We start from the raw sequence: 14,967 nt of genomic DNA, 5'->3' as shown, positions 1-14,967 counted from the left end.
GTGTACGCCGGAGCAGAGGGACCCGGGGGGGGGCCAACAAGAGGGGTGAGGGGGGGACCCCTAAGGTAGTGCACCAGTGGTGCTCCGATGGAGACACCACTGGCGCGCACCTACATAGTGGTATGCCCGGAAATTTTCCGGGACAGCCCGCTGCGGCAGCGCAGCTGAGCCGGAAAAATTTTCGGGCATACCACTTAAGTGGTTAAAGTTATAATGCTGACAATTTTTAGATGCTGGTAGCAGGTTTCTCAAAACTAAACAGTCTGGCTGCCAGTGCAAGTAGTTCTTTTTGGGTAGTAGATGATGGGACTTTTGTGCACGCCCCAAAAAATGGGAGCCTTGAATTTAAAACACCAGCACCCACCCCCCACCTCTGGTATTAACAGCATTAAGCCCCTGCTAACCTTACCAGGCAGGAAAACCTACAACATCATGGCCACCAATAACAAGAGTCTCCGCCCATTGCTCGGTCCCTGCATGCTGCTGTGTGCAGCATGATTGAAAGACACTCATGCATGCAGAAGCCTCACCTGTCACTATGGACTTGGAGCAGGAACTTACTGGACCAATATTGGGCCTACACACCATTTCTTAACAACCTATCGTCTACTTCGCTCATTGGGCCTAGTCCAGGCTGGATCGCAAAGCACATTTTTTTTTCTCTAATGGACAAAACCATGATGCAATGCAGGCGGAGCAGATGTAACATATGCAGATAGTTACATTTGGGTGTGGTGTGTTGAAACAGAAATTAAATTGCAGTGTAAAAATAAAGCAGCCAGTATTTACCATGCACCGAAACAAAATAACTCGCCCACATCTAAAGGGCCCCTTACACTTGTGAGATTTTGTGAGATTTCATCCAATTTGAGTCAATTTATCTGACAAGATCTGATGTGCCGTCTGACAAAATCTTATGTGCCTGATGTGTAGGACACAATCCACAATCCTTTGCCATTGGGTATAACCAAGAGATTGGAAGAGATTGAACCTCCTGCACATAGGATAAATCTCGAGTCAATCAGGTTCAATTTGTTGAGACAATAAGTTGACAAGTGTAAGGGGGCCTTAACTCTCTCTGGATATGTTAGTGCAACATGGTTCTGTACACTAGAGAATAAATGTGCTTTGTCATCCAGTCTGAATTAGGCCCATTTTGTATGCCCAATTTGCTTGCTCAAGCAGTCAGGTTTGCTGTGCTGCATCTTAAACATGACACTATATCGCTAGTGTCTTGTACTATGCTAATGGGGTACGGAACATGATGTTTTCATCCTTCATTAACATACCGTAGATCCAGTGTGTACACACAATCTGGACTGCCGGGCATTTGTTCAAGTCTGTACCCAGCTTTAGCCTCTGTATCAGCTCCACCTCACATGGTTACTGCCGGCTGAAGTCTGTACCACACAGACACGGTAAAATCTGCACAGGTCTCTTGCGAATTACGGAACGATCCAGCAGCAGCATGATCGGAGTGCATCATGTGATTGCACAGATAGTCTGCACATTAGAACAACATTGGCTATAAGTAACATTTCAAGTGTGTCCTTATTAAGGAGCCACCATTCAATTGTTCACATATTCACTGTCCGTATCTGGATCATCAACAAAACATAATATTAGTTCAAGGCACAGAATGTCTCTGCTGGGCTTAGGTGATCCTGCCACTTTAAGTGCAGTGAGTTTGATGTTGTGTAAGTTTCCAGCAGGTACAGTATCACACTACCGGCAGACAGTGTACACAGAATAGTCTAACATTTCATAAAAATAATATTGGATTACCAGCAATACCTTTGTCTAAACAAATGGACATTGATGATGTGCCAGCTCTTAATGTCAACAAGTAGAGTTTATCTAGTTAGGCAGACACGTAACTCGTATTTTGACTTTGGGTCAAAGTCAGACTTTTATTGAGCCAGACCTTTTTATCTGCTTTACTGAGCCCACGTTTTTGGCATTCAATTAAGGTGATGAAATAGGTTCTGTAAAAGCTTTCTTTTGATGAAACTGCCCCCTGACATGTAAAGCCTATTAATGATGATATGTTTTTCCAGCTTACAAGAAAACGAGCTGACCTGAAGAAAAAACTGAAGGTGACCTTCATAGGTGAAGCTGGTCTTGACATGGGCGGTCTGACTAAGGAGTGGTTCCTTGTACTCATCAGACAGATTTTCCATCCTGACTATGGTACAGTATGCTTCCAGTAAGGGACATGTTACTGGGTAAATTACTTGTGGAATGGCGATGCTGTGAGGTATACTATCCTAACAGGTCAAATGAAATGTCCTCATTGTGCAGTGTAGATAGCTGGAATGTACAGTCCGGTCCAAAATATTGTGACTAGGGTGGCTAATTTGGCCCCTAAAACGCCAGTATTTCAGTCCCGGGATTGGAGTTTCCAGTCTCGGGATTTTGGGATTAGACTGCGCATGCGCAGTCTAATGCCTGCAAGCGGCTGAGTGTTCAGACGCTGCCCAGCTTCTCCCGTCCTGGCAGTGCGGCTCTGCGAAGAGTGACGAGGTCACTGGTCACGCTGCGCAGGCCCCACAGCCCCATCAGCGCTGCCGCCCTCCCATCCAGACTGCAGATTTCATTGCCTGGCTTCCGGCTTCCCGGCACCACCGTGAACGGTATAGGAATTACAACGGTTTCTATATGTGCCTCCCACTTTTTAAGGGACCAAATGTAATGGGGCAATCAACTCAAAAGCTATTTCATGGACAGGTATGGGATATTCCCTCGTTACTTCATCATCAATTAAGCAGGTAAAGGTCTGGAGTTGATTCCAGGTGTGACATTTGCTCTCTCAATATGAGATACAAAAGCTGTCACTATCAGTGAAGCAAGCCATCATTAGGCTGAAAAATCAAAAGAAACCCATCAGAGAGATAGCATTAGGTGTGGTCAAATCAACTGTTTGGAACAGTCTTAAAAGGAAAGAACGCACCGGAGAGCTCGGCAACACCAAAAGAAGACAATGGAAAACAACTTTGATGGATGACAGAAGAATTACTTCCCTGGTGAAAAAAAAAACCTTCACAAAAGTTGGCCAGATCAACAACACTCTTCAGGAGGTAGGTATATATGTGTCAAAGTCAACAATCAAGAGAAGACTTCACAAAAGTGAATATAGAGGCTTCACCACAAGATGTAAACCCTTGGTGAGCCTCAAAAACAGGAAGACCAGATTAGAGTTTGCCAAACTACATCTAAAAAAGCTTTTACAGTTCTGGAACAACATCCCATGGACAGATAAGACTTGTACCAGAGTGATGGGAAGAGAAGAGTATGGAGAAGGAAAGGAACTGCTCATGATCCGAAACATACCACCTCATCAGCCAAGCATGGTGGTGGTAGTGTCATGGTGTGGGCATGTATGGCTGCCAATGGGACTGGTTCCCTTGTATTTATTGATAATGTGACTGCTGACAAAAGCAGCAGGATGAATTCTATAGTGTTTTGGGCAATATTATCTGCTCCTATTCAGTCAAATGTTTCAGAACTCATTGGACGGCACTTTATGGTGCAGATGGACAATGACCCGAAACATACTGCAAAAGCACAAAAGGGTTTTTAAGGCAAATAAGTAGAATGTTACGCAATGGCCAAGTCAATAACCTGACCTGAATCCGATTTGAGCATGCGTTTCACTTGATGAAGGGAAAATGCCCAAAAACAAGTAGGAACGGAAGACATTTGCAGTAGAGACCTGGCAGAGCATCACCAGGGATGAAACCCAGCGTCTGGTGATGTCTATGGGTTCCAGACTTCAGGCTGTAATTGACTGCAAAGGATTTGCAACAAAGTATTAAAACGTGAAAGTTTGATTTAGGATTGTTTAGTTTGTCCAATTACTTTTGGTCCCTTAAAAAGTGAGAGGCACATAGAAAACTTAATTCCTACACCTTTCACCTGATTTGGATGTTAAAATCCTCAAATTAAAGCTGAAAGTCTGCAGCACATCTTGTTTGGTTAATTTCAAATCCATTGTGGTGGTGTATAGAGCCCAAAATATGAGTTGGTGTCCCAATATTTATGGTCCTGACTGTATAAGTAATGCAGAAAATATGGCTTATTTTCTGCATCAAAGTGATTGTCACAGGGAACAGGAAACCAATCCATTTCCTATTGAGTCAGAGCATTATCACCAGCATACCTTAATTCATTATATGAAAATGTGGAAACTATTTTGCACTGCAACATGCAGAGATATTTACATGGGTTATATTTTTCTCTGCAGGGTAAATACTGACTGCTTTTGCATGTAGCCCACAATTGTTAGACAGCTTTATTTTGACACTGCAACTCTTGGTGGCCATATATCAGACCAACTTTCCTCCAATTGAATAAATTCAGTAATTTGCTCCCAAAATTAGCAAATGGACAAAAACTGTAGTTGAACCTGTTTTATTGAAACAATTTAGCTGAATAGTTTTGTTCATTTTACTGGGTTTGTGAGCAAATTTATGATTGTTACATAGTAACATAGTGAGTTTGAAATAAGACCTAAGTATATCTGCACAAACCACAACTATGGTACCTAAAATTCTACATGTGCAAAGCAGGGATTATTATCTCTAAAAATTGTGGATGTCTATCTGCTGCCACCAAATCATTTTCTGAAACACGGAACATACCTCTTACTCATTACAAAATACCTTACTGAACATAGCTGGTCATGCTAAGATTACAGGCTTTGCTCTTGTAAATGTATAAGGAAAGCCCATCTAACCCACAGGTATGGCTGCATGCCAAATACTTATTCAGATAAAGTGCTGCAAAAAGATCCAGCCTTCTTGCCTAAGGTGGTCTCCAAGTCTCACATTGACCTAGAGATTTTCATACAGCTTTATGTCCTGAACAGGTGCATAAAGAAATATTGCATAGATTGGATCTGGTTATAGGGTCACGTTCCTTACAAAAGAACACTGTCAAGACTTATAAGAGAGGTTTCCTAACAGACCTATCATTGGAATGAACATGATGTTCCAAGGTTAGCCAGGGCACATTGGGCAAGATCAGTGGGGACCACCTGGGCTCTGTGAGAGCAGTCTTTAGCAGACAATCTTTGCAGCATTATGCAATGACATTCAGATGAGCACAAATTCTTATTACCCTCTTGTCAGTAAATTTGTTTTTATAATCTAAAAGTTTACGCAATATATAATGATTAATATAACAAAGTCTTATTTATGTGAGGAAAGCACAATGTCTCTTTATTTACCAGATGTAGACTTCATGTGCACACACTGATCCAGTGTCATGGGATCTTTCTTTTTGGCTGGATTGCTTGACTGTTAGCTTGTACACCAGCAACCCAAAACGAGATACAGTTACTCAGTATTTCCTCTCCAGTTACGCTGTATGTCATCAGTCAGTGCTGCGCACATCATCAGTCATGCTAAATGTCATCAGCTAGCACCACTGCCTACATCACCAATCATTGTAAATGTCATCTGTCATCTCTCTGATCTTACTGTCATCTGCCAGCACTCCCTGTCTTTGTGATCTTACTGATTGTCCTAGGTCAGCACTGCTTGACTCTCCCTTATATAGATTATTTCAGTTCACACTAGCTGCATCTCTAATCACGTTACCTGGGAGCACTGCAATACTGCCTGCATTTTCCAATAATGTTAAATACCTCAATCAACATTGTCTACCAACGTGTATATCAAATGTCTGCACTACCTTCCTCTACAATCATACTGAAAGTCATCCATCGGCACTGACTGTCTCTCTAATTTAGCTGGACATCTTTTCTCAGCACTGCCTGCCTCTGAAAGCATTTTGAATGTCATCTGTCAGCTGTTGCCTCTGTGGTTATATAGAAGTCCACCAGTCTGCCTAATTTGATCAGCGCTTTGTGCATCCCTTATCATGTTGACGTATCAGACTGTTAAGTGCAATATTGCCTTCCTGAAAATCAGTCCGGGCCCCCAAATTCCTAGTGGCAGCCCTGGCACCGGCATCTCTCCGTACAGCCTTTTCCATTAAATGTGTCTTATTCGCAAAGCTATGCAATGAGGATGCGCAAGAATCTTTTGCTGATTAAAACAGAACACGTCCTGCCTATATTCTGTGTGCAACCACGGCTGTCTCTGCATACAAAATTGGACGTTACAATGTTTTTTAGGAAAAACCCTGCAGCATAGCATTTCATATGCAGATATAGCCACGGTTGTGCACAGAATATAAGCATGCACACAATCGTGTTGATAATTGGTTGGTCACAAAATTCAAGTTTTATCATTTTTAAGATCTTCTCATTTATAGTATTACTGTCAATCTTTTGTTTTTCAGGTATGTTTACCTATCACAAAGACTCAAACTTCCACTGGTTTAGCAGTTTTAAGTGTGATAACTATTCAGAGTTTCGTCTGGTTGGAACTGTATCCTTTTTTCAATTCGAAAACTGGTGTTGTGATGGTGTCAAGATATTGTTAAGAGTGCTCAAAAGCAGTGTGTCTCTATTTACTACTTTCAAAAACTGCTTACTAGCCTAGCAAAATATTCACTTATAATTAAAGAGAAAACATTTTACTTTACATGCTACTGTATTTGGTGTTACACTTTTAAAGTGGTGCCAGATGAGAGCCACCGACAGTCGGTATTTGACAGTTGTTTCTCTGACATCGAAATCCTGACTGTCAGTAGCCTGACCGTTGGAATCCTGACTTACACTGGCTATTTTCCCTTGTGGGGGTCCACGCCCCTATAGTATAGAATAGGTGGCGAGTGCAGTCGGGGATTCCAGTGTCTGAGAAACGACCATCGGAATCCCAGCTGACAGTAAGTTATACCATACCCTTTTACTTACTTCTTCCCCAAGGCTCACTTTTCCAAAACTTCCATTATATTTAAAATATAAATATCATTTTTTTTTTTTTTTTTTTATATTAACTAACTGCAATACTTACACTAGACTTAGTTTTAGACACAGGTGGCCAAATGTAATGGCCTCCAAGTTCGGCAGCCAGGGTGCTTTTAAAAAAAAAAAAAGTTCCTCCAGCAACCCACACTGCCGCCGAACTCGGAGGCTATTACATTTGACCGAGTCTCTTATTTTGACTTCCCATAATTTCAGACTTTAGCCATGCCTTTGCCTCTATAAAACTAATTTTCCCGCTTGTGCGGCCTCAACTCCTTCAAAAACAAACTCAAGACTTTCCTGTTAACTCAGCATTTCCTTAATCAATCCAGGGGTGGCCAAACCTGTCCTCAAGATCTACCAACAGTAGTAATGAATGCAGCATGTTTGAAGTGACAGTTAGTCACTGCAGCTGTGCATAAGCTAGGTGATTTGGAAAACATGGACCATTGGTAGATCTCGAGGACCGGTTTGTCCAGCCCTGCATCCATCCTTGCAACTATCCATATTTACCATGTACTTGTCCCAAATTGTCTTGTACTGTAATTCGTTATCTGTTTTTGCTCATTTGTTTATTGTTAGGCGCTGCAGAACCTTTGTGGCGCCATATAAATAAATGACAATAAAATTAAGAATACATTCCTCAACCCATCCATTCTCTTCAACTACTATTCCCTTGGTCTCCTTCCTCTGTGCTTCCACACTACTCCTCTCGCTCATTTCTCATCTCTCCACAGTCGGTCTTTAGACTACACTTGCAAAAGTGATAATTGACCCAATTACAGACAATTTTAGGGGGTCACTTCTCATCCTCCTCTATCTGTGTACTGCTTTCAACAATGTGTGCCCTCTTCACCTGCACAACCTTCACTGCATTGGCCTCTGACAGCTCTTTCCTGGGTCACGTCTTACCTATCTAATGACACCTGCAGTGTCTCTATCTCTGGGTCATCTGCACCTCCATTAGCATTATTTTTCAGATCTCCTCACAGTACATCTACACCTATTCTCTTGGGGGATTAATTTGCTAATTAGGCCTCCAGTACCCCCTGTACACTGGATCTACCTCTCCTCACATGATCTTTGCTCTTCTGTACTATCTCTTGTAATCTACTGTGTTTCTGCATACACCACAACTATGCTACCTAAAACTCTACATGTGCAAAGCAGGGATTATCATCTCTCCTCCTCCCAGATGGCCTTATACAGAGTTTAATGGATATCTTCCTACAGGTGCAAGTGGTTAGTTTTAGTTCAAAAACTTCCCATGTTCCTATGTTGCCAAAATTCCCATATCTTTATGCAGTTTAGTAAAAACAGATATGGCATGGCCGCTTAACCATCTCTATCTATTGTTACTAATATGACATACAGGAAAAACAATTCTAATTAGGATGCAACAACGATGTTAGGATATTTTTCTTCTCCCCTTTGAGTTTATACTTAACATTGGAAGTTGATGGGGCTGGCTGTATATAACAGCATCACATTGGATATCCGCTTCCCGCCCTGCTGCTACAAGAAGCTGCTGAGTCCTCCTGTAGTACCTTGTGACCAGAACATTCCTGTAGGCATTGGATCTGTTACTCTAGATGATCTTTCTCAGATCATGCCGGTAAGTACAATATTTAATCCTGCTTCAATATTTAGTTCAAACAGCAGAACACCCCCAACATTCCACAATACCTTCCAACCACCAAATCACACCATCCAACCACCGAACCATCCGTATCACCACCTAATGAGCAAACCGTACCACCTTCCATCCTTTACGCAAGAAATCCCAATATGCAATTGGCACGTTTCTCAATTTGTTGGAGCTTGCATGTTATTTCTATCAAACAAAGTTCGATATTCCAAAGGTCGGCATGGTCAAAAGGTCAAAAGATTTTTCCCACTAAATGGACTTTTTCAATGTTCACCATCCATGTCGGCATAGAGGGAAAATGTAATAGTGTGCAAACGAAGTGAGCCATGCCACTGTACACGTTAGACCAGTGGCTCACAAACATTTTTGAATCACGGCATCCTATAGTATGAGAATTTTATCATGGCACCCCTAGGCCAAAAGGTGTATTGATAAATAAAATATGAATTAAGTTACTTGTGTTTATATGTCATCTTTAGGTTTAAGTATGTGGTGAGGGACAAGATTTACTTCAGTTTGTCCACATATTTCATGATTGGCATTCACAAGCATTGGTTTTGCCTGTTACATTGACCATAATTCATTTGATCCTGGAGGACCTACCCGAGGCACTACTGTAAGGGTCCCAAAACACAGTTTGGGAACCACTGTGTTTGACTAATGGATGGTCCATGTGCAGGTGTCAACATTGACCTAAAAAATTAGAAAAATATGTCAAACTTTTTTGATTGTCGACATTTTGACCCTATCAACCTATTGCTTGTCTACTTAATAACTGTCTAGACACTGTAGATTTGTCAGTCCACAACTCTGTCAACATGGACCCCAAATTAGTGTAACACGCACCCTTTTGACTATGTTGACCATTTGCCTGTCGACCAATAATGATTGACCTATTAACTGTCAACCTAATTACTGTTGACCTCTTCATTGAAACCAGGTAATCATATATATGTGAGTTATTGATTGAATAATTTTTAGCATACATATTGCAACTAATAAACAAATGCATGTACCTGTACCTCCAAGGATTCCTAATCCAGTCATATTGTATGAATACTGATGATAATACAATACCTATATTTTACAGCTTCTTTTAGGGGCCCATTATCCTTTCAGTCATACAAATGTGTCCTCAGAATTCTTGGCTGCAGTTGCGCCAAACAGTCCCTCTTGGCACACTATGGGCCTGATTCAGCCCCCCACGTCACCTTAATCCCCTCGCTAGCATGTGAGGGGATGTGTACAAGAACACAACTCCTCTCATGTAGCTGCCCGGGAGAGAAATCGTTCCATGGTCGCTGACCATTGAATTGTTTCTGCAGCCTTCAGGCCTGAAGAGTAAGTCAATACTTACTTTTCAAATGGCCACTGCAGTCCATATTGGGTCCGGATGCTAACGGCATGTGACGTCAGGCATCGACTAGACTCGTTCCTAGGGAAATGCCAACTGGGCATTATTTTATTTTTTTCAAAAAGTGTCTTGGCTGCAATGCAATGCTGATTAATTTGATATGTGACACATGTATAACTGCAGTATGTTCCTCAGAGTCTACTAACTCGTATGAAATGCTGGGATGCCGCGTACCAAGTTCCGCTGTTTATAGACTCGGTCAGACATTTTTGTAAAAATAAAGACACCTGACGCTAGCGGAGTTGCATGGGACCTTTCAGTTCACTATCTAGTTCGTCCCACAAAAGGTCGACATGAGTGGAAAGGTCAACAAGCAAAATGGTGATACAGAAATTGCCGACACATGAAAAGGTCATCATGATTTTTTCTATTTTTTTTTTTTGTGTCAACTTGTAGATTTGAGCACATAGATCCCATTGGCGTAGCTTTGTTTGGGGCACCCCCCCCCCCCCCCCACCGTTAATGGGGGGGCGCCCACCCTCTCCCCCCCCCCCCCCCGTGCCCCATCGCCGCATGCTTACCTGTCCGCGCGTCCCGGCTCCCCTCCTGGCTTCAATCAATGCTATGGAGACGGACCATGATAAAATGGCCGCCCCCATACTGCAGACAGTTTCAGAGAACAGTCTGCTTTATGGGGCGGCCATTTTATCGTGGTCCGTCTCCATAGCATTGATTGAAGCCAGGAGGGGAGCCGGGACGCGCGGACAGGTAAGCCTGCGGGGGGGGTTGGGGGGCGGGGGGATTACTATAGCACCGCAGCCCCCCCCCCGGCGCCCCCATATGCACAGCGCCCCCCCGCGACTGCGGGGGCTGCGGTGCTATAGCTACGCCACTGATAGATCCCCAATTAGTGACCATTTTTGCTTGTGTTGACAAACAGTGGTCATACAGTTAACTGTCAACCTAATGCATGTCGACCCAAAGTCCGGATCCATATCTCGCGCTGCAAGGCTAGATGCAGAAGGACACATCTGTAGAGGAGTAGAGCTCCGCAATGGTCACAGCATACACATCAGTGTTTAGAAGTTCTCAGTCACTGTCCAAGTTAATGTTGTAATGAATTAATTAGAGCGTGGAAAGTAGTATTCAGCAGTATTCCTTTAAAACATGCAGTGTGTATTTACATGCACAAAGAATATGGTCCTTTTGGGGCCAAATGATATAGGTTGTGAGAATTGGAAAGTGGGAGATTTTGGGAGAGTTTTCCAATTTTTTTAAAGTGGCAATTATTTACATGGCAAAATCAATCTGGGTTTTCAGTGTAAATTATTGCCGCTTTTAAAGAAATGGTAAAACTCTCCCAAAATCTCTCAGTTTGGGATTCTCACACCCGATTACATTTGTCCCATGGAGAAAATATTCCAATGTTTGTCTCTTGGTGGCGCTAAAGAGCTTTCACTGAGAAACTGCTGCATCTGATATACTGTATTTGAAGCAGATGTGTTGTGTTATAGCATATGTCTGCTGTACACATCATGTTATCAAATGAGTCCGATATAAAACTGTGTTTGAATTAAATGACTCACCATATTATAAAGATGAAACTCTTGTTCTCAGGAGCTTGCTCATGGATTGAATGAACTACTAACATATGAAGGCAATGTGGAAGAAGATTTCTATTCAACATTTCAGGTCAGTCTCTTCTTCATGTCTGCCTGATATTTGGTAGCAATACATTTTGCAGTCACCATAGTTAAAAATGGAATTTCCATATGTACATCCATCCTACAGTACAGTACATTACTGCAGGACAGAGAAGGCAACCCCTCTTCTAGAATGCAGACAAGACTTTGATTTTTTCCTTATTTGTTATGCATGATAACGGTCACCTAAATACAATGGTTATTTAGAAAATCAATCCAATACTGTAGTTATAAGGGGATACGGTCATTGGGTCTACAGCAGGTTGATCGACAAGCGTTAAGTCACCATGGTTCTAGGTCGACACATGTCTAGGTCGACAGGTCGTTAGGTTGACCAGGTCTAGGTTGACAGTCAAAAGGTTGACATGGGGTTTTTCACTGTTCTTTGAGCCGACATGTGCCAACAGGGCGGTATTTTATGCGCTACCTTCCACTAGGGCGTGGTGGGAAAATAAAATAGTGTGCCGAGTGCAGCGAGGCACTGTGCCCAAAGCATTGCGAACGAAGCAAGCAAGGGGATGCGGTGCATTGGAAACTATGTCCATGTCGACTGTGTTGACATTCAGGTAAAAAAACAGTGAAAAACCCCGTCGACCTATTGCTTGTGTTGTCGACCTATTGACCTTTCAACCTACACCCATGTTGACCTTGACCCATGTCGACGGACGCTTGTCGACCAACTTGCTGTAGACCAAACGATCCCAACCCGTTATAAGAATGTAGCTGATTAATTCACTAAGCGTTGGTGTCACATTAATCTTTAGTAATAAAGAGCCCCTGTGATATTCTTTGCCCAAGTATTTCAGTTATTCTGAGCAGAGGTCCTAGCTTTGTGCAGAATAACTGCTAAGTATTAGTATGATATGACTAATATCTGCTATATTGATTATATGGCTGAAGTAAAAGGAAATACCATGTCTTATCATTTGACTGTCTGGTATTTTATCAGAAGAGTAAAGTTCAACAGCTCGTACTACACATGCCGGAGATGTATACCAGGCAAGGCTGGGGCTGGCGCACTGGGTGATCTATGCAGCCACATTGACCCACCCGATGTTTTTATGTGCAGCATTATCTCCTGCTACTTGGGCTAGAAGTGTGAAGCTGGGATGTGACATCATCATCCAGCGCCACACTGGAGTAGATAGTTGACATGGAGAAGAAGCCGCCACTAGCAGCTTCACTTGTAAAAAATTGCTGGTTGCAGTACTTATGTATTAGCTGGGCGCCCAATTAACATACATACGGCACCATAGGAATATCGCATTGCATTTTCCTATGTAGTTTATTCACTACTCTCTGGCCTTGGGCGGTGCGATGAGATTGTATGCGATTTTATAGGGTGCGATGCCATTTAATGTACTATACACTTGTATGAAATAAAATGGGATTTAGGCACCCCCCCCCCCCCCCCCCCCACTATCCACACCACCCGAAGCTTGGCGAGCTCAGCGGAACGCGTCCTCCCGACCTTTTCATACCCCCACTATCCACGTCGGCGTGGAGTTGATTTTATATAGTGTGGCGAGCGTAGCGGAATACATGTAAAGTAATTTGCGTCCCCTCACCACGCACCAGGCCAGAGAGCAGTGAATAAATTACATAACAAAATCGCATCGCATGCGATCGCATCGCATGCAAAAAGCGCATGCGATGCGATTTTCTTACGCAAAATCGCCCACTAAGCTATTTGCTTAGCGGGCTCCCGGCAAATACATAAGTACCCTGGTTGCTACTCTTGCATGTCAAGGTGAGCACTAGGTGTGAGGAAGTCACCAGGGGAATGTGGCAGGTACGGATTACCTAGTCCTGGACTTTTATGTGGGACTGGACATGCTATAAAGCTGGGGAAATGTCCCCTCCCCTGCACACTATAAACATAATGAATCTTTTTAGGAGCTGGTGCGGCCAAACCCTCCATGCATCTCAATGGTCCTAGGTGTTACAGGGTAGATAACACTGACTGACTGACCTTATATTATTTATTTAGTCCAGGAATGTCCAAACTATGGCCCTCCAGCTGTTGTGAAACTACAAGTCCCATCATGCCTTGCCACAGTTTTGCTATTTGTGGATGCTGAAACGATGGCAAGGCATGCTGGGATGTGTAGATTCACAACATCTGGCGGGCCATAGTTTGGACATGCCTGATTTAGTGTTTTAGATGCTTCCTAAAACCTTGGTGCCGTAGGTGATCATGTGAGCGTGTGCTGAGCAGAGTGTGCTGCGTGGGCTCTTTTTCTAGTAGAACATGACTTCCAACATGCATACAGTAGAATTGGTGAGCAATCTTGCCCCCGTTGGAGGAATCAGCCCCTTGTGCTGCATCTCCTTTATTTGTCATTCTTAAAAGTCCATAATTGAGTAATAAGGTGCTGCAAAGAAATAGACTGAACATGGGATAATTATTGTTCCTCTATCAGTTTTGCAAATGTATCTAAATACTGGACAGCTTGCATTCAGCTGTGCATTGGCACCATTATAGCTATTCATTTCTCCAATGCTGAACTTCAAATTCATTGTCTTCCTTTCCTTGGTCTGGCCATCCTATTTTTTTTCAGTATTTGTAAAAGTATATTCCCATCTTTTATCGACTCGCTCTGCTTACAGTAATTGTGACCTTTTCTCTCCTTACTACACTGCTCCTATACATTTATACTGGTATCTGCCCAGTGGCACATTCCCTTCTGCATTCATGGGCGCATTATTTTACAGCAAGCATGAACCCTTAAACAATTAGTCCAATCATGGGCGTACCTTGTAGTCAAGAAGTGATTCACAAAATAAATATTTCCCTTACAAAATAGACTTATTAGCATAATGAATATGTGTATATTAATTCTACTTTCTAGGTCTTTCAAGAGGAATTTGGAATCATTAAATCATACAATCTTAAACCTGGTGGAGATAAAATTCCAGTCACAAACCACAACAGAAAAGGTTGGTCTGGCAACATTGTGCACTGTGGGGTTGATATAATAAGCAGTGAAAAAAGTTATAAAATGGACCAATGGAGAAGCTGCCTATAGCAACCAATCAGCTTCTACCTGTCATTTTCTAGAATGTTCTCGATAAATGCTACCTCCATTGTGATTGGCTACTATGCACAACTTCTCCACTGGTTCAGTTCCACCGGTCGTTTAACTGTTGAATATCAACTAATGAGTTCTCTAAAAATAATCCTGTGTACATTTGTCTTTTTTTCACTTTCAGAATATGTCCAACTTTATGCAGATTTCCTCCTGAACAAATCCATCTACAAGCAGTTCTCGGCTTTCTACTATGGTTTTCACAGTGTCTGCTCTTCCAATGCTTTAATGGTAAGAATGCCACTGTCTCTGGTTATGCTGCTTCAAACATAATTTTTTTTTAGTGCTGTGCCTAAACA

At 42.5% G+C, this 14,967-nt stretch overlaps 1 protein-coding gene across 2 annotated transcripts in view; it reads left to right on the top strand.

The window, feature by feature from the left end:
* Positions 1 to 14,967, top strand: part of HECTD2 (HECT domain E3 ubiquitin protein ligase 2) — a 94,332-nt gene that overhangs the window by 66,186 nt on the left and 13,179 nt on the right. For both annotated transcript variants that reach the window (XM_083149021.1, XM_083149020.1), the window contains exons 13-18: positions 2,058 to 2,190; positions 6,307 to 6,395; positions 8,331 to 8,489; positions 11,494 to 11,568; positions 14,432 to 14,519; positions 14,793 to 14,899. In XM_083149021.1, the coding sequence (XP_083005147.1) occupies positions 2,058 to 2,190; positions 6,307 to 6,395; positions 8,331 to 8,489; positions 11,494 to 11,568; positions 14,432 to 14,519; positions 14,793 to 14,899 (651 nt within the window). The remainder of the gene's footprint in view (positions 1 to 2,057; positions 2,191 to 6,306; positions 6,396 to 8,330; positions 8,490 to 11,493; positions 11,569 to 14,431; positions 14,520 to 14,792; positions 14,900 to 14,967) is intronic.

The sequence above is a fragment of the Crinia signifera genome, chromosome 6 (genome assembly GCF_055691185.1).
Source record: "Crinia signifera chromosome 6, ASM5569118v1, whole genome shotgun sequence".
Taxonomy (NCBI): Eukaryota; Metazoa; Chordata; class Amphibia; order Anura; family Myobatrachidae; genus Crinia; species Crinia signifera.
Note: the sequence above shows the minus strand (reverse complement) of the source record. Positions and strands in the feature narration are given on the sequence as shown.